The sequence below is a fragment of the Wickerhamomyces anomalus genome (genome assembly GCF_001661255.1).
Source record: "Wickerhamomyces anomalus NRRL Y-366-8 unplaced genomic scaffold WICANscaffold_2, whole genome shotgun sequence".
Taxonomy (NCBI): Eukaryota; Fungi; Ascomycota; class Saccharomycetes; order Phaffomycetales; family Wickerhamomycetaceae; genus Hansenula; species Hansenula anomala.
Genome location: NW_017567111.1, coordinates 1846248 through 1865837, shown reverse-complemented (window position 1 = coordinate 1865837; position 19590 = coordinate 1846248). Strand labels below are relative to the sequence as shown.

The 19590-nt window shown below is 33.1% G+C and overlaps 10 protein-coding genes across 10 annotated transcripts; 7 read left to right on the top strand and 3 right to left on the bottom strand.

The window, feature by feature from the left end:
- Positions 1-954: 954 nt before the first annotated feature.
- WICANDRAFT_61933 (uncharacterized protein) lies at positions 955-2349 on the bottom strand (the record flags this gene model as incomplete). The annotated part of the gene is made up of 1 exon (XM_019183281.1): positions 955-2349. The coding sequence occupies one exon, from the start codon at positions 2347-2349 to the stop codon at positions 955-957; it is 1395 nt and encodes a 464-aa protein (XP_019040584.1).
- A 1228-nt stretch (positions 2350-3577) lies between these two features.
- LRP1 (Lrp1p) lies at positions 3578-4291 on the top strand (the record flags this gene model as incomplete). Its single annotated transcript, XM_019183280.1, has 3 exons — positions 3578-3764; positions 3819-3929; positions 3987-4291. 3 exons carry the CDS (start codon positions 3578-3580, stop codon positions 4289-4291), a joined length of 603 nt encoding a protein of 200 aa, XP_019040583.1.
- A 40-nt stretch (positions 4292-4331) lies between these two features.
- Positions 4332-4992, top strand: WICANDRAFT_90817 (uncharacterized protein; the record flags this gene model as incomplete). The annotated part of the gene is made up of 1 exon (XM_019186261.1): positions 4332-4992. A coding segment is annotated over exon 1 (335 nt), but the record flags the coding sequence as incomplete, so codon positions are not given.
- Positions 4993-7247: 2255 nt separating this feature from the next.
- PEX3 (Pex3p) lies at positions 7248-8408 on the top strand (the record flags this gene model as incomplete). Its single annotated transcript, XM_019180416.1, has 1 exon — positions 7248-8408. One exon carries the CDS (start codon positions 7248-7250, stop codon positions 8334-8336), a length of 1089 nt encoding a protein of 362 aa, XP_019040581.1. The 3' UTR covers positions 8337-8408.
- Positions 8409-8512: 104 nt separating this feature from the next.
- On the top strand, positions 8513-9570 carry SKP1 (SCF ubiquitin ligase subunit SKP1). The gene is made up of 2 exons (XM_019180415.1): positions 8513-8541; positions 8698-9570. The coding sequence occupies exon 2, from the start codon at positions 8700-8702 to the stop codon at positions 9183-9185; it is 486 nt and encodes a 161-aa protein (XP_019040580.1). The 5' UTR covers positions 8513-8541; positions 8698-8699; the 3' UTR covers positions 9186-9570.
- A 261-nt stretch (positions 9571-9831) lies between these two features.
- Positions 9832-13404, top strand: YSP2 (Ysp2p; the record flags this gene model as incomplete). The annotated part of the gene is made up of 1 exon (XM_019183279.1): positions 9832-13404. One exon carries the CDS (start codon positions 9832-9834, stop codon positions 13402-13404), a length of 3573 nt encoding a protein of 1190 aa, XP_019040579.1.
- A 199-nt stretch (positions 13405-13603) lies between these two features.
- RRP17 (rRNA-processing protein RRP17) lies at positions 13604-14359 on the top strand (the record flags this gene model as incomplete). Its single annotated transcript, XM_019180870.1, has 2 exons — positions 13604-13698; positions 13750-14359. Coding segments are annotated over 2 exons (705 nt in total), but the record flags the coding sequence as incomplete, so codon positions are not given.
- Positions 14360-14461: 102 nt separating this feature from the next.
- ERD1 (Erd1p) lies at positions 14462-15643 on the bottom strand (the record flags this gene model as incomplete). The annotated part of the gene is made up of 1 exon (XM_019183278.1): positions 14462-15643. One exon carries the CDS (start codon positions 15641-15643, stop codon positions 14462-14464), a length of 1182 nt encoding a protein of 393 aa, XP_019040577.1.
- A 510-nt stretch (positions 15644-16153) lies between these two features.
- On the bottom strand, positions 16154-16499 carry SAE3 (Sae3p; the record flags this gene model as incomplete). Its single annotated transcript, XM_019183277.1, has 2 exons — positions 16154-16328; positions 16378-16499. 2 exons carry the CDS (start codon positions 16497-16499, stop codon positions 16154-16156), a joined length of 297 nt encoding a protein of 98 aa, XP_019040576.1.
- Positions 16500-17341: 842 nt separating this feature from the next.
- Positions 17342-19451, top strand: RAD30 (DNA-directed DNA polymerase eta; the record flags this gene model as incomplete). The annotated part of the gene is made up of 3 exons (XM_019186702.1): positions 17342-17384; positions 17611-19014; positions 19075-19451. 3 exons carry the CDS (start codon positions 17342-17344, stop codon positions 19449-19451), a joined length of 1824 nt encoding a protein of 607 aa, XP_019040575.1.
- Positions 19452-19590: the final 139 nt, after the last annotated feature.

The following is a 19590-nucleotide window of genomic DNA, read 5'->3' as shown; positions in this document are numbered from 1 at the left end:
ATTCAAGTATTTAGTTATAGTATTCATAATCACATATTAGAAGTTGACCCCCTGTGAAACTATTTTGATCATTTCTTCCCAGTAATTCCCAATCACTGAAGACAACGAACACCAAACACCAAATATTGACTGACATGAGAGGAAGCGAAAAAAAAAAAAAAATAGTGTTGATAGTACCACAACAAAAAACAAAAAAGGTGACGATGGGTCCAATTCACTGAGAAATGAATCAAGACGTGATTGAAAAGTGTGGAATGAATTGGATGTTGCCCAATTTCAGCAATTTTTAAGGGCTGTACCCAGTACTTTGTACCATATGTTGTAAAGAAACTTGAAGTGCTTTCATGTTGGATTCGTGTAATATTGATTTGTTAATTGTAAACGAAAAATTGTGCTTCAATTTCTGTACTTGAATTTAGAGTGATTCTGGTAAGTGATTGACCGGTTTAAAAATCTACGTACACATTGGCATTTAGTTATAGCGTTTGTGTTTTCATCATTTTCTGGCATTTCAGTGAAAATGGAGCTGGTCATCCTTGTTGAGTGTGATCATACTTAAAGCATGATAGTTTCATAGCTCATCAATATCCCTTATTAAAGTTGTCTGGTTTGATCAATTGATGAAAATCATTTGTCTTCCAGATTGACTTTGAATATACAATTTCAATTCAACTATTCAACTAGTAGATAATCAGGTATCTTTAATATTCATATTCTTCTAGGTAATTTGCAAGCCAGCTCAAGATGTCTAAAAGGCTTACTCTTGTAGCTTTTTATAAATCCCTAGGTCTCTGTTTCATTAGTTTAATTACTACATGCTATCTAAAGACTAGTTTATCATATATTTATTCATTCTTATCAATGCAAGTATTCAATTATATTATTCATAAGCTCATATTAGGAGTTGAAGCAACCATTTTCGTTTCTTCCCACTAGTTCCCCTATTCACCAAAACTATTGTTGAGGACGATACTGAGGATACAAAGGATATTGGCCTTGCACTTGAGGTTGTTGTTGATATGGTGAATTGGCTGGATAGTAATTAATCATTGGAGGTGGTTGCTGTTGATTGAAAAATCCCTGTGCTGGTAGTGGTTGTTGTTGTTGCTGTTGTTGTTGTTGATATTGCAAGTAAGGTGATTGTTGTTGTTGAGGATAAGGAGAAGGGAATTGCTGTTGTGGAGGTTGTCTTGGTTGTTGTTGTTGTTGTTGTTGAGGTGGTTGATAGTTGTAATTATAACCACTTGGTGGTTGATAAGGTGTTCTATCAGTGGAAACTTGATATTGCATACCTGCAATACCTCTTTCTTCAATTTCACTATTGACTAAATCTGTCATTGTTGTAGGGCCGATGTTTTCCTTTTTCAATGGTTGTTCTTGATATAAATAATTGGCTTCAATTGTCTCAATTTTGACTGTTGCATAAGGTGATTTCATCATACTCAAATCATTATCAATTTCAGAAGCTGAAGCGCCAGAAACTGGCTTACTGTCTGAATGAAATGAGTTGTTGAACCTTCTGACCCTACTTTCAACTTCTCTATGAACCTCCATCACTCCATATCTACCACCTTTACGTTCACCAACTTTTCTTGTTGAAGTTCTAAACCTTCTTTCATTATGGCTAACTTTAGCATATCTATTCTCGTTGTTATAATCCTTATCCAAGTCTATTATCTTTTGAGATATTTCAGACCTCATTTGTTTCCTCAACTCTATACGATCTTTGGCACTTTGTCTCCATGTCAATTCAACATTTCGTCTTGCAGAATCTTCTATCAATTTGGCTTCATAATCATATTTACTTCTCAACGCTTTTAATGAATCTCTATGAGGTTTCAAAACTTGTTCAAATGAATCAGTAAATATTGGTAATTCTTCTAGTGGGGGTGACGCTGGAGCTTCTGGGGGCGGTGAAGAATCACCAGTTTGAGCAGCAGCATCATCAAAATGGTTTCTTCTTCTTTTTAGAGATTTAGCATAAGTGACACTATCCACTTCCATACTTGTCTCTTCATCTAATTGTGGTAAATTGTTGTTGACAAATGTGTCATGAGCTATTGAATTCTTCCTTAGTTGATTTTGTAACTCTTCAATCTTTGAGATAAATGTCTCCACTCTGCTTATTCTAGAGTTACCAAATTGTTTTGCCAGTAATTTATAATCACCTTGTAACTTCTTTTGCATATTTTCAATATCAGATACATCATTTATATTATCTAGATTGTCAAGAATCTCACCAACGTTTTGAGACGTTAAAGCTTCTGAAGGAACATCATCATAAGAAAAAGCACCCAATTTCTCCTTCTGGTTAATCAACTTAGGATCTTTAATATCTTCGTTACTCATTGCAATGAACTATGAGCCTTTCAATGAAAAACTTGGTAGCTGTCTTGCCAAAGTTGTTATTCTTGTTGATGTTTTGTATGCACTCAATGCTCGTGTAAAGTCAGATTCTGGGAAAAAAAAGAAAAACTCTGCAAATCGGAGGAAAACCCGTGATGGAAAAACAGAGGACCTAAAATATGGTTTATAGAGATCTTTTAAGCCAGGGAAAAGTGATTTGTTTTAGGATGTCACTGTTTGATTGATTGCCGTGTAGTTTAGTTGTTCCTTGATTGTGGTTGTTAGTTTTCGATTCATTCGTTTTGAAACAAGAATTCTGACAATCATGTAGGCAGCTTCGATTCGATTCGGTTACGTAGCTCATTAATGCTAGCTTCCCGATCGAAAAGCAGTGGTTTCAATCAGACAGGTTCTGGTAACACTTACTGTTGATAAAGTAGCTGGCGATTAAACTGTGCTGTCTAATTTTGTATGACCCGTTTTGCGTTGTCCAGAGTTTGAATGGCGTGTGTTTTACTTTTCACGACGCACTTCAAGGTCTGTTCGATAAATTCCAACTTCTCAACTAGATTTTGGTTTGCATTCATCGATTATTTACCCGTGGACCAGTGGCAGTGGCCAGCTGTTGCGCCAACATCCCAAAGCGGTAATACCTGTCGAGATGATGAATTCAAAGGGGAATAAGTGAGTAGGACAAGAAAGAAGGGACATTGAAGTGTAGAAAGTTATTCACATTATTATGTTAGAAATGCCTACTTAACTTTTGAGGACAAACATTCGTTATTTTGAAAACCAGTGTCATGCTCTCAAAAACCTTGACAAAAGTCGAAGTATATACTTGTGAATACCAGCAGATCTAAGGCGTAATGAAGTCGAAACCTCCTTGCTTCGCAACACTAAAGAGCAACACCAACACATTGACTAGCAAGCATCTCTTGAATTGTAGGTACTAGGTCGTTCTTGAAGATGTTGGGTTACGTTATGCAGGGAAGGCTTTTTCGTTGGAACTGTACCTGGTATGAGATTCGCGAGAGCTTTTTCACAATAGAGCTACCCAATGTGGATAATTTGCGAACACAATTGCGAAAATCCCAAATCTCGCGAATTTACTATTTTCAGGCTCTTCGAAACGAAAGAAAAAAAATTGTAGGCACAAAATTTACATACTGAGGAAAACAAAATAGTGAAGAATCAAGTGTTTACACAGTTTATCAAGTCCAAATACATCATAATGGAGAATACAGAACTAGTAAAGCAATATATTGATGCGCTTGATGTGTCATTAGATGAAATAGAACCAATCATCAAAGAGATCAGCTCAAAATCTTTCGAAGATAGAATTAATGAAACATCAGATGAACATGAAAAGATAAAGATATCAAACAGTTATGCTTATTTATTGACGTCCTTGTCATTCGGTTAGTGTCCAAAAACTCAATCAAATTGCATAGATCTAATACTAACTCTCACAGCTTTTTTGAAATCCAAAGGTATTGATACAACTAATCATCCAATAATGAAAGATTTAGCAAGAGTCAAATCTTATATGAATAGAGCAAAAGAAGCATTGAATCCATCAAAAGGTAAGTATATCTACACAAAATCTTGGTGGAACTACTACTAACAATAGTTTCTCATAGAAAAGAAAGTTGATACAGGTGTTGCTAAACGTTTTATAGAGGCAGCTTTGAATAGTGGTACAGGTAATTCAACAGTGGTTACAGGAACTCCAGAACCTGCAATTAGCTCTGCATCTTTCCAAGGTAAGCATACAAAGTTTAAAGATGAAAATGAAAAGAGCGATGATGAAAGTGATGATAAAAAAGTTTCCAAAAAAGACGAAGCTTCAATAAGGAAGAGTTCGAAAGAGAAATTGGGAAAAAAAGATAGTGGAAAGAATAAAGTGAAGAAACCGAAGAAGGAGAAGAGTAAATCTACTAAATAAGCATTTTACTCAATCTAATAACAAGATTCATTTGTACATGATTTCATTCATTTACGCAGTAGTTGAACCAGATTACCAACACTAAAACCACACATATTCTATCGAATTCCTCATGCCAAACCCTATTCTACCTAAAACAACTCTCTACAATGGCAATCTTCCTTTATACGAGTTGATTTCCATACAATACTTCACAAATCCGCTCACATTGCAATTTAATATAAAAGTTCGCGAATCCATTTTTCCAACCTTTCCAACTTCTTCACCACTTTACGTTTGAACCTGAGTAGTTTCTTACACACTAACACAATGACAAAGGCTACTGAGAGGATGGATACCGCTACTAAAGACAGAAGGATTGATGCTATGCTCAAGAAGCATCCTTTGGAAATGGACTACGCGTCTGATCTTTTCCGCAAAAATTGCACTAAAGTTACTTCTACAGATGTTTATGAAGGTTTAAAGCCTCATAGAGATTGGTTATCCAAGAATGACTGGCTGAATGTTTATTTGGGCTTACCAGGTAAGAGATTGTTTTTGAATAATTATGAAAGAGCAGGGTTTTCAGGAGCTGAATTGAATCCAGCTGCCCTACCAAGACCTCCACCAACCTTGTTTAAAACTATGGAACCAAAGGAGATTGAAATGATGAAATCTTTTAAAAAGATTCAAATCGAACTAGAGGATATGAGTGCTGGTGATGGTTGGGATTACGTCAAAGATCATTATTCCATGTTGGCTGAGCGTTATCTTGGTTCCTCCGATGTGGATGTTGATGAGTTGATCCCATTAATGACAAATTCAACATTTGGTGGTCAAGAATTACACAAGAGAGATTTCGTCAACCTTGAAGAGAAGGAGCTTCAACGTACTGTTGGTGCTGAATTGAATAACATTTCTCAGATTTTAAACATTCTTGGTGGTGAAGGTACAAAATATGGATTTACAAGTGTTAATGATATAGATTTCAGGTTTGGTGAAGAGTATGAAGGACTGGATCCATATTTCCAAGATTTTGGACCAGATACTAGACCAGACTTCATTATTGAAGACCAAGCTAATAAATCATCCAGTCTCGTTCAGGTGAACGTGAGGAAGAATGACCTTCGTAGATGTTTTCTACAAACATTGTGTCATGGGAGTTATAGACATGAATTTGGATCAAGACATAGATTTCTTCTCATGGTTAAAGAGGCAATGGCTCACATGCTAATTCACAGAAAAGATAGTTTCTTGTTTTCCAATTATTTTTTCAATGTGCTTATTGTGTTGGATTTTGAAAGATGCAGGATGTTGGAAAATGGTGAATATATGGTGAGCTTTAAGTATTTGTATACAGGAAGTGAAGATACTGGGCTGACTATGAGACATTTATTTATGTATTCAATTTTGAGAGAACGTGATTTGTCTACTCAGCAAAGGGAAAGTATCAAAGTAAGATTGGCTCGGGTCTGGAAGGATATCAAAGATCCAAAAAACTCATTACAGCTGGTCAGGGAAAAACTACACAATAAAAGACAAGATATTATAGCTAATTCAGAAACGGCTCCTCTCCATATCAAGCTTCAAAGAGGTGTGTTGCCAATTGAACGTTTGAGGAATGCATATAAACATCTTTCAGAAGTCTACACCGTACCTAAATGTGAGATGTATAAGGTGTTGAAAGGTGATCAGGTTTTAAGTAAAAAGTTTGACTCTTGGGAGAAAAATTATGAACCATGTGTTTTGAAAGTATTAAATGCTAATCCAACTATTGCAAATAAAACTGGGCAATCCATTAAGGATCTTGAGTTCCAAATGTTTACTAAGGAGACAACCGCTTATAAACTCATAGAACATTACAATGCAACAGTTGATGACTCTGAAAAGATCAATACACCAGTCATGTATGTCCATGGAACTCTAGAGATGTTTGAAGCTAATGGCTCGACAAAAGAACCTCGATATTACACGATTTCAAATCTTCGACGAATTTGTTCTCTTGAGAATCTCTCCTCTGCTAATTTTAACTGGTAATCTATGAATTTTTGACGAAGATATCCAACTCCAAAATATAATAATGCTAAAACACTAGAGCTTATGAATACTCTTTTACGATTTCGACGGAAAAAACTTGAAATGCTGCTAAACATTGTGTGCAAAACTTATCTATTCGAGATTGCGCGGGGGGACGTAAACTTTTGATAAAACTCTTGATCAAACTAGGAATGCAGTGATAATGGGATGATGATTATAGGACTGTTATTTGATAGAGTAGTGAGCTAAACTTGGGTTTTCCTGGATAAAGGGTGGATTGGGTGTGCAATAGCGTCGTGTGTTGTGGTTTCTGGTTGTTGATATCTGGATTCCTCAATTTCTCAGTCATCGTCTCTCTCTGGAGAACCAGAAAATTAACATTCGCGATTAATCATGAGAATTCGCGAATTCAATTTTTCGCGAAAGTCTTACCCTCTGTTAAAAGTTGCCAGGGAAACAATTGATAGTGACCCGTAGCTCATTGACAGGATCCTTAATACAATACAGAGCTGGTTAAAACTCTATTGAAACCAACCAAAGAGAACATGAGCAAGAACTACAATTACTTGTTATCAAATCATAATCTATCATCTATTATCTATCATCTATTATCAGTTGTTTTTAGAGGTTCCGAAACAATGAACTCACACACTTTATTCAATTGTCCGTCTCACTAATGTTCAACTTCCCTAACATTTGTTCATGATCAAACCGATCTTTGGAACCAAAGAACTCATCCCTGTCATTTAAATTCTCATCAGTCATATACTTTTTTCGTTCAGTCATTTTTGTGAAGTCAATCAAGTAAACCTTCTGACTAGCTGTCAAAATATTGGATCCATCAATAGCATTATGTTGAATTCCTAGACGATGTAATAACTTTAATTGAGTTTCCAACTTCTCCAAATTTTTGACATCTTTCACTTGGTTGTAATTTGTAATGTATTCTGATCAGACTCAAAAAGATGCACTATATACAATATATGCATTGATTCCTGTGTTGTCTGCACCTATATTTGAGAGTCTACCAGTGGAGGAAATTACCAAATCTTTACAAGCAAGAAGGTTAGAAAAGAAGACTGGTGGTTTAAGTGGTTCTTCAAATCTTGGTGCTAGTTCAATAGGTGATGAAGGATCAAGTACAACAACTGATCAACAACCAGTGGATGCTCAATCACCAAATACCCTGGACAGAAAGACCAAGAATGAGTTATGGAGTGAATTGAAGAGTCAAACTTTAACTAGATTATTAACATTAATCTATTCTAATGCATTATTAATTTTATTCACAAGATTACAATTGAACATTTTAGCAAGAAGGGAATATTTAGAAGATGCTTTGAAAGTTGCTGCAACTAAACATGGGTTCAATGACAGAATTGACATGGTTGATAATACTAGTACAGAAAGTACAAACTATGTTAATGAACAAGCATATCTATCTTATAGTTGGTGGTTATTAAACCGTGGTTGGATCACTATCAGGGAAAGAGTTAAGAATGCAGTTGATGAAGTGTTTGAAGAGATAAATCCTAGAGCTGAACTCTCTTTGGATGATTTCGCAATCTTGATCGGTAGGGCTCAAACATTAATTGAACAAGAGGATGATTCAAATTTCATAAGTTCTGCGTTATTACCTCCATCAAACTTGGAAACATTTGTTGTTCAACAGACCCTTGATGAAGATAATCTATCAAGTTTATCTAAAGATAATTCAATTTTGCGTATTTTGATTGATGAAACCAAAAATTACGTGAATTCGTCATCAAGTCAAATTGTATTAAATTCTTTGATAAATGTTGGTATTACAACTGTATTGAATAATATTGCACTATCATTATCAGCTAAAGATCCAAATCAAGAACCACCAAATGAAATTAAAGTTAAATTAGCCATTCTTTTAGCAAATGTTACTAGAGCATCTAATGATTTCAAAAACACCACGAATTGTGATTACGTGAACAACATGGATAAAGTTCCAGAATTGGATGAATTAAGTGCCAGTGTATATTCCAATTTTGAAATCTAAATTAAATGAGATCAGTAATGTGTTTTTTCAGTGTTGTAGTTTTCTGTTATTTAAGGTGAAAATTATGTAAGCGAGCTACAGAAAAAGTGGATAAAAGTACAAATACACACAACATCACGAGAAACTTGGAAAGGTTTAAACTCGTTTCAACTCAACAATCTTTTGAACAAAGAAGTGGAAAACATTGAATATCGATAAATATAGAGTACGTATCGTCTCAATTATGATTCGGAGGAGTTTTCTTGTGATATTTTGAAGCATTATTACCAGTGGCGCGATATGTCGAAAGCCCTTGTTGAGACGTTTTCACTGAAACTTCTTCCAAAACTTTGACCATTGTACTGTGTACTAACAATTACAGAAATGTCTGAAGTAACAATTATATCCTCTGATAATGAATCTTTTAAAGTTGAAAGAAAAATTGCTGAAAGATCAGTTTTAATCAAAAATATGATTGGTGATTTAGCTAATGATGATGATGATGATTTTGAAATTCCAGTTCCAAATGTTCGTGCTTCAGTCTTGAAAAAAGTTTTAGAATGGGCTACACATCATAAAGATACAAGTTTCCCAGATGATGAAGATGAAGATTCAAGAAAATCTGCACCTGTTGATGAATGGGATAAGGAATTTTTAAAAGTTGATCAAGAAATGTTGTATGAAATCATATTGGCAGCCAATTATCTTAACATCAGACCTTTATTAGATGCTGGTTGTAAAGTTGTTGCTGAAATGATTAGAGGTAAATCACCAGAAGAAATTCGTCGTACATTCAACATTGTTAATGATTTCTCACCAGAAGAGGAAGAAGCCATCAAACGTGAAAATGAATGGGCTGAAGATCGTTAAAATTAGGTGTGTCCATTACTTCCTTTTGTTGAATAACTGATTATGTTCATTGTGTGGTTCCAGATTAATTTTGCGTTTAATGAATTGAATTGAATTGAATTTGATTGTAGCCAGTTACGTGTAGTTTAGTTAAATAACGACCAACAGCAAAATTAACAATCCATTAAAGCCATTAACAATAGCTCAACAATTCAATCCCTTTTCGTAAAACTTTGAACCATTGCTTTGTTACAAATTGCATCAACAGAATTAAGACCGAATAACTAGCAATTCCTTCGGTAGAAACAAAATTTAAAGCTTCCTTGAATTTAAGTTCAGGGCAAAAACAATTTTCACCATCGCAAAACCCTTTCACCACATTAATCAAATTACAACTCATTCAAGCTTCCCAGCGATTGGTTGCCCTCTCAATATTCCAAATTCCACTCGTTAGTCGCTTTCCAACAGCATGCCCTCCTTCAAATTGGGCCGGCGCAATAAGAAGAAGAATGGCTCCGCCAAAGGCAAGGAAACACCAAGTTCCAACGCAGGATCAACCAAGAGCGCTCCAGGACAGTATATGAATGATACTATGATGTCCAATGAAAGCCCCCTGTTTGGCAGGTCCAGGAAGATAAGGCGTACTAGTGATGTTGGGAACAATACGATGCCTGCTCAGTATGGAATGAATGATAATATCAACAATGGTTATTCAAGACCCAAATCTCCAATAATGCCTGAAATAATGTCAATTAAATCACAAAGAAATTCAACGGATCGTTCTATATTTAGAATGAGGTCGAGAAAGGATAAACATTCAGGTGATAATGGTGATTCTGATGGTCAGGCACATTCCTATTCAGATTCTATAAAACAATCCAAATTCAATTCAAATGAGCCAGCTTTGTTAAGTCTCCCACTGGTCAAGAGTGATTCAATGCAACAAGACTCACACTCAAATATATCACAAAACCACTCGAGAAATAGTCTACACGAACCAATTGCAGAATCTTCACCAAATAGCCGACAGAGAAGTTCAGATATTGATACACCAACAGATGTTGAAGCACATATGGCTGCTACTGATTCAACTTTGAAAAATAGACCAAGTATTGTGAATGCAGAAGCTAATTCAAGTGGATTATTTTCATCATTAGTGTCAGCTGCTCATAATGCTGCTTCTCATATTGTTTCATCATCCCGTCAGCCTGAAGAATTTAAATCACATCCTCCAGCTGAACATTCAGAAGCTGAGGGAACTTCATTCATGCAACACTTGGATTCTTTATTATTTTCACAACCGAAAAGAGCATCAAGAGAAGCTTCAGCTGAAAGTCCTACAAAGTCTGGTGCTGATGAAGATGATGATCGTGCTTCCCAAATTAGTAAACCACAATCTTTAGCACATGATGTTGTCTTTCAACCAATTAGAAAAAATGCATTGAGTACACTGGGTAAAGGTGAACTAACATTAGAGGCATTGGGGTTCACAGATGCTTCATTACATTCTGAAAGAAATTCAATCAATCGTGGTTCTATGAATCAAGTTCCTCAAATATCAATTGATGCTCCAGCAGATTCCAAATTGAATCAATCAAATTCCATCAATAGATCTAGACAACTGACTGAAAGTAACGGAGCAACTACAGTAACTAACGGGAATGGTGCAGCAATCACAAAAGTTGTTTCAGGGCCAAGTGCTTTCGCTTCAGATTCAATTCGAGGTTTAGGTGATGATAATAACAACAAGGGAAGATCATCATCTCCAGTTTCAACTTTTAGAAGATCATTATCACCAGGAAACCTGGCCAAGATGGCCAAATCAACAAGTGCAGTCCCTACACAAGATACATTTACCAATGGTTCAGCCAAGAAGCTATCACATCGTCGGAGTGTTAGTTCAGGAACTGAGAATCAAAGTGGGATCAATCAAACTGCAAGTATAGTTTCCGCTGAGACAAATAACAGTACCACACCACCTTATGTTCCACCAATTTCGCCAGCTGAATCATTGGCTGAATTGAAAGATGTGAATTATGCAAGCAGTAAAAGAAATGCAGAATTCCACTCAATGTTTAAGAAAATACCTAAGAATGAAAAATTATTGGAAGATTATAGTTGTGCCCTGCAAAAAGATATTTTGATCCAAGGAAGAATGTACATTACAGAAAGACATATATGTTTCAATTCAAACATTTTAGGGTGGGTTACAAGTATTATAATACCATTACAAGAAATTGTGCAATTGGAAAAGAAATCAATAGCTGGGTTATTCCCCAATAGTATTGTTATTCAAACATTACATCAAAAATATGTATTTGCATCATTTTTAGCAAGAGACGTTACATTTGATTTGATTACAAACATTTGGAATAAATTAGTTCGTGGTCCTAATGGGAATATTGATATGCAAGTTGATCTAGATGATGATTTTAGTGGATCTGATATGGAGTCAGATTTGGATGAAAGTGATGATTATGATTCAAATGATGAATTTGATACAGATTTTGATGGTACTTCAAGTGATGGTGAAGATGAAGATGTGTTGACAAAACATTCACCTACAGAACCTGAGCATAAAGAAGTTAGTGGTGAAACAAAGATTAGACAAGGTAATATAGAAGCTCCATTGACTAAAGTGTTCCAAACGTTATTTGGTGATGATACTTCAAATTATAAAAAAATTATTGAATCTCAAAAGAATAGAGATATTTCCTCGATTCCAAAATTTCAGAAAAATGGTGATGATGTGGCTAAAAGGGAATATACATATATTAAACCATTGAATGGACCTGTTGGACCCAAGGAAACATCATGTCAAGTTGTGGAAACTTTAGATTTTAAAAATTTTGATTCTTATGTTTTAGTTACACAAAATACTAAAACACCAGATGTTCCATCTGGTAATTCATTTTCAGTTCAAACTCAAATATATCTTTCTTGGGGAGGTAACAATTCCACAGATGTAACAGTTTATACAAGTATTCAATGGACTGGTAAAAGTTGGATTAAAAGTGCAATTGAAAAAGGTACAATTGATGGTCAAAAGGAATCCATTGGTATATTGATTGATGAATTGCAAAAAATGCTCTCCTCTAGTGAAGGTGATGATTTATCAGATTCAAGTGATTCAAATAATGTTAGTTCCTTACCTACTGTTGGTCCTGCAACTCATGAACCTACAGATAATGAATATAAGAAAACCAATGGTGAAACACAAATTGCAGATGAAATATTACATGCACCATTAGGTACGATTTATTCTTTATTATTTGGTGATGACTCAACATATTTCAAATCAATATTGGAAACACAAAAAAATTTTGATCTAACTCCTATACCAAATTTTGAAAAAGATGGAGATTTGAAAAAAAGACAATATTCATATACAAAACCATTAAATGGTCCAATTGGTCCTAAGCAAACAAGATGTAATATTACTGAAACTATTGAGCATTTTGATGTCAACAAATATATTCTAGTTTCACAAGTTACAGCATCCCCTGATGTTCCATCGGGCAATGCATTTACTGTTGTTACCAATTTTTATCTTTCATGGGCTGCTAATAATTCTACAAGACTCCTTGTCATTACATCTATTAATTGGACAGGTAAGAGTTGGATTAAAGGCCCTATTGAAAAGGGTACAATTGAAGGACAAAATGAATCTATTGCGGTTTTAATTCATGAAATTGAAACAATTTTGAATAAGGCAAGTTCTGGTAAAAAGGGTAAAAAGAAGACAAAATCAAAAAGTAGATCAAATACAATTAAAGAACCAATCAAGATACCTTCTCAAGAGATGGAGGCTAAAAATCCATTAGGGATGATTGGTAATTTACAAATCCCTTACGCATTTGGTGGATTAATTATTGTTTCAATATTGTTATGGTTTATTGTTAGATTTTTCATGGTTTCTAATAATTCATCATCATATACATCAATTGATCATGTTCAAAAAGTTATTATTGAAGGACGTGAATATATGATCATACCATCAGTGGAGCAATCTTTTAAAGATGATTTATTAAAAGAACAATCTGAATATGAGATTTGGAAATGGATTAATGAACGAACAAAATCTGATAAAATTGATGGAGGTGAGAAAAATCATGAAAATCAAGATTTGAATGAGATGGTGAGATTGGCTGAACAGCATTTACAAGTTTTGAAAAGCCAAATTGCACATGATGAAGAGGAATCATCGTCATCGTCATCATCATCATCATTAACAACTTGACAATATTTTAATTAGAAATGAATTAATGAAGTTTTAGTTTATACTGATTTGTAATTTCTTATGTAATTTTTTCTCTGAGGCTCAAAAAAAAAAAAAATTGTTAACGTCAAAAACTTTTTTAGAGAATAAAAACATCAACATTGATCTATACCAACAACCAGATCAAGTATAGTTATTCATCATGGCAGGGCCTAGACAGAACAGAGAGATCCTTACTGGTGGTAAGAAGTTTGCTCAAAGAAATGCAAAGAAGCATGTTGTGGAAGAAGTTGTGTTTGATAAAGATTCAAGACAGTGAGTATTAATTAGTATCAGTTTTGATTGATTGATCTAACCTTTATTCAGGGATTATCTTACAGGATTCCATAAAAGAAAATTGGAACGTCAAAAGAAAGCTCAAGAGTTTCATAAGGAGCAAGATAGATTAGCCAAGATTGAAGAGCGTAAAAAGGCTAAATTGGAGAAACAAAAAGAGATGGCTGCTCAATTGGAAAAATTTCAAAAATCTATGAAGGAGTTGAGTGGACAATATGAGACATCTGATGAGGAGGATGATGGAGATGAAGATGAGGATAAGAAAATCGATGTTGAAGAAGAGTATGAAGAATGGGATGGATTTCAAGAAGGTGAAGAAGATCATAATGAATCCAAATCTAAAGGGATTTTGAAAAGAATTTATGCAGCAAATATAGGGGGATCAGATGAAGACGGTACAGAAGTGACAATAGAGGATGTTGAATTTAATAATAATCTTGAAGAAATTGCTAAATTAAATTATGTTAATTTACAAAAATCTCAAAAAATCTTGGAGGAGAGTATAGATCGTGCTAAAAAATATGCAGTTATTGCAGGAGCTGCACCAAAGAAGAGTATACAAAAGAAGAAGAAATTCCGTTATTTGACTAAAAGTGAACGTCGTGCTAATAATCGTAAGGCTATTGATAAAAAGAAGAAATCAAGAAATAGAGATTGATGGGGGAAAAATTTTGCATTTTGTATAATAATAATCTACATGTCTGAAGTGAGTGGGATGTAATTTCCTTAATGCTATCATATGCTAATCTTTTAATGAATCCAATTCAATTGAATCATGATCTTTTCTATATTCTAATGGGTTCATATTGATAAAATCCACTTCAACTTTAATGAAAACCCAAATCCATCTTCTAAAAATTTCAATAGTTTGTAAACAATATAATCCAAATTCAGTTGTATATAAACAACTTAAAAAATTCCAAAACAAGTTGGCATTTTCATATTTTGGTGAAAATTTTAATACCCAAATATATCTAAATTGGAAATCTAACAAGATTGCAATATAATAAAACAGTTTAAAATCATAATGTAATTTCAATCTTAATACACCATGATCATTCTTCCCATATATGAATTTTTGGAAGAATTTCAAATCCCAATCATTATTAACATCCCATATGAATGAATAAGTTGAATTGATTAAAGATGCAAGGACCCAAATTTTAGTTAATTTATCAGTTTTCTTAATCTTGATAATCAATGATATGATCAAGATCGGAATATTTGTTGAATATTTTATGAAATTTAATAAATGTGTCTTGTTTCTTTGATTTGAAATTTTATATTCAATAAAACATTGTCTTAATCTGATTAAAGTTGGAATAACACCAACTAGAGATTCCAATAATATTGAATCACCACATGATCTATTTATAGTGGACCCTTTGGATTTAGGTAAACAAGTTTCAAAATTGATAATATGACACATATAAATTGCAAAATCAATTAATATTTTAGAGTATGAAGTTAATGTATCACTCAACAAAATATCATTTGTTCTTATTGATTGATCAATATTACCTTTCAATATCCTTTTAAAACTTGATAATAATCTTTTCGAACCAAGATTATTTGGCTTCAACAATGTATAAAAAATTGCCATAATGGTTAATAAAGGTAAAAAATCAAAAATTGTTAATGATTCAATATTTTGATCATGAAACAATGTAAAAATGATATAACTTGTGACGAATAATAACGAGATGTTGATACTTGATTTTTCATGGTTATGCATTATTTGAGCTATGGTTAAATTTGTGGATGTGGGTGATTCATCAATTTTCAATAAACTTGTGATATTAATACCCACATTATTTGATATTTTCAATGTTAGGAGCCATAACCAGGACCCTAATACTATTAGCGAGATGACTCTGTAGGGCAAGGGCAGGATGTTGTCAAAGATGTCCGTTTCCTGTGGCATGATTAATGAATTGGTTAATTAATTGTTATTTAATTGTTTTAATGTTTTCATTTCATTTTGTTTGTTGACGTTTTCGAAAATTTCATTCTCGATGATTTTTACAAAACGAATTCGCGGATCGCTACCTTAAAATAGATTGGATTAAATTAATTGTATTTAATTCTATTAATTTAGCATTATTATGGCGTATAGTACAGCTGAGTGGTATTCTGGCACTGGGTTATCTCATGAGGGGTTTTTTCCGTTTGAAAAATGGGTATTTTTGGGGTAAACCAACGAATAATTAGTCAATAAGTTGATCAATTATTGTAGAATTGAATTGAATTAAATTAAATGAATGTGCTTATGGTCATTATGGTCATTAAAATGGACTCTCCTTTAAACTAGCTTAGTGAATGGCATTAAATAGCAACAACTTGAACAATATTATCATCAACATTAATAGCATTAAAAACATACAGACGAACTGAACAATGCAAACCCTCTCGTTAAATGCAGCTAAGTTAATCATCACTTTTCGTCCCCCTCTATGTTCATCTCTTTCAAGATATCAGCCATCCTCAGCTGTCTCTGGTCTGCAATCATCGTTATTAAACCTAGGGCAACATCTTTTAATTCATTATACTTCTTGAGTCCCAGGATATGAGCCTTGACTATTTCTTCTGGATCCAATTGAGTCTGGTGTCTATTAAACAGTTAGTAGTAGTCAATAATTAACTAAATACAACACTCACTCCAATTCCAATATCAAATTAGCTGATTCTGCTTGTAACTCCTCCAATTCTTTTGATTTCGTGTTGATTCTTTCTTGGATGGCTTTAGGCGACGTTGCTGACTGGCTTCTTGCTCTGTACATTGACACTAATAGTAATAATAGTACTAGTAATTATTTAATTCCATTAAATTTAAAAGGGATGATGGTTTTAATTTAATTGTGAAAATTGAAATGTACTTGAAAAAAAGACATCACCAGTGAAAATCATCAAAATAGCTTTAAACGGAAAAACATACACAAAAAACAAGATGAAATTGCAGGAAAAAGAAGAGAGAGTTGAGAGGGAGTTAGAAAGGGATTAGGATGAAGTTATTGTTCTTTTTTCTAGTTGTTTCCTCCATTTTTCTACATTCTTTTAGCTTAAATCTACGATTATTCTAAGAGGCTTTGCTGAGTTACGCGAATCAAATGTCAATTGATATACAATTTAAATAAAATTAAATAAAGAAATTAAAGGCTTCAGAGTCAAGTATAAAACTTTCTTTGTATAATCAGAGGTTATTCATGATTAGCATGGAGAATTTCATCATCACGAGCCATTTTATTAAATGATAAATATTCATCTAGAAGATTAGTTAGTTGATGCTTTAATTAATTTTCAATCAAAGTACATCTCTTTTAGATCAGAATTTTCAGTGTTTGGCATGAATCGAATCGATCATATTGTAAACGATAATCTGTTTGGGGCGACAAGGTGTCATCATGTAAAAGAGGTGTATTATTGGATTTGAGGTGGTGACTTACCAATTTGTTCTCAAATGAAGATGAATATTAATCATTTAATCAGTTAATTAGTTAGTCAACAACAATATAATTCCAATAATCTAATTCCAATAATCAATATTCATTCAATTAGTTCATAATCAATTCATAATTAATTCATTATTTTCTCAATTCATTAAATAATTTCAAGTTTAAACCAAATGAAAATTTTTCAACCAAATTTATTCTGGCTGGTGTCTGGATGTTTTGGATTTATTTGTTTTCTTTTCAAAGGCAAAAACAATTGAATAAAATTAGGGCATAAAATTGATAAGATTTAAATAATTGGATTAATTAGATATTAATTAGATATTAATTAGCTATTCATCTATTAATCATCTGATTAATATGTCACAAAATCAACCAAAATCACCCCAGACAATCAAATACATCCCAGCAAACAACAATTCAACCCATTCTAATTTCAAAGTTAAACACCTATTTGACCTAAACAACCCTTTAAAATCATACCATTCTCCATTAGCAGTCATTGCCCATATCGATGTCAATGCCTTCTTTGCCCAAGTGGAACAACTACGACTGGGCCTAAGCACCGATGATGCTGTTGTTTGTGTCCAATGGCAAAGTATAATTGCAGTTTCTTATAAGGCTAGAGAATATGGAATAAGTAGAATGGATACTTTGGAGACTGCTAAATTGAAATGTCCCGTGCTGAAACCTATACATACGGCTGTCTTTAGGAAAGGTGAGAATTTTTGGAGATATCATGATGATGATGAACATTTCCCAGATCCTAAACATCATAAAGTTAGTTTGGATCCTTATAGACGAGAATCAAGGAAGATTATAAATATTTTTAAGAAAAATTGTGATTTGGTGGAGAAGGCTAGTGTTGATGAAAGTTTTATGGATTTTGGTAGATTAATTATACAAAAAATTTTTAAAATGTTGCCAGATTTACAACAAGATATTTTAAAATTGGATAAAGATCATTATTTACCATTGATACCCAAAGATTTCCAATTGGAAACATTTGGTGAAATTATCCCATCGGATTTTGATAATAATGATGAGTTCATCATTAATGATTGGGATGATGTCTTTATGATAATTGGTTCTATTATAGCATTTGATATAAGGAAACAAGTACAAGATGAATTGGGGTATACAACTTCTGCTGGAGTAGGTAGAGTTAAAACAATTGCTAAATTAGCTTCAGGTTTTATGAAGCCTGATAATCAAACAATTGTGAGAAATTCCTCGATAAATAATTTTCTGAAAAATTTTGATTTTACAGATTTTTGGTCAATGGGTGGTAAAACTGGTGATTTTATAAAAGAGAAATTATCACCACCTTTCGAAGATTCAATTAAATTCATTAGAGAAAATTATGATATTCATGAATTACAAGATTATTTAATTGATAAACAATTGGCTGAAAAATTATATAAAATGATTAGAGGTGAATATTATTCTCCATTATCTGAACGGATCGTTTTAAAATCAATGAATTCTAATAAAAACATTAGAGGTGTTGATTCAGTGACAAAATTAGATGATGCTATAAAATGGATAAAAGTTTTCGCTGCTGATTTATTTCAAAGATTAGTGGAAACTGATGATGAAAATGGTTATAGAACAAGACCCAAGACAATCTCAATCCATTTTAGATCTATAAAAGATTTTAAAACTCCTCATTCAAAACAAAGCACACTGCCTATTGTGCCCAAGGAGGAATTAGAATCAACTTTATATAAATATGGTGTTAATTTATTGAAAATGTCGGAATCTCAATATGGGAAAATTTATCCATTACAAAATATCAACATGACCATAAGTAATTTTGAAATTGTGGATAATAATAGTTCAAATAGTATTTTAAATTTCACTAAAAAGGGGAATGTTGATGATTTATTTGCAAAGCAAATTGAAGAGAAAGAATTTGCAAAGCAAACCCAACAACAAAAAGGTAATGATCAAGTGAAGCAAGAATCTCCCAAGGTTGAATCACCAGGCCCACCTGAACAATTTCAATTATTAGATAATGGATTATTCAAATGCTTGAAATGTAATCAAGAAATTAATGATCAAATTGAACATATAGATTTCCATTATGCAATTGAATTAACTGAAGCTTTAAACGGTTCAAATAGTTTATCATCAGATTTACAAAAATTTTCAAATAATTCAAAATCTTATGGTGAGAAGAGATTAAATTCTAAAAAAAGAGAAGTATCAAAGAAATCCAATAAACTTGATCAAAATAAAAAGACAAAATTTGATAAATCTCAATCAAAATTACCATTTTAATAATATTGTTTAAATTACATTAATGAATGAATGAATATTTATTATATCAATATGTACAGTAATAATTATTTACATCTTTATACAATGGTGCTATCACCGGTAATATGATATTCGACACGGCTAATCATGTGTCATTCCA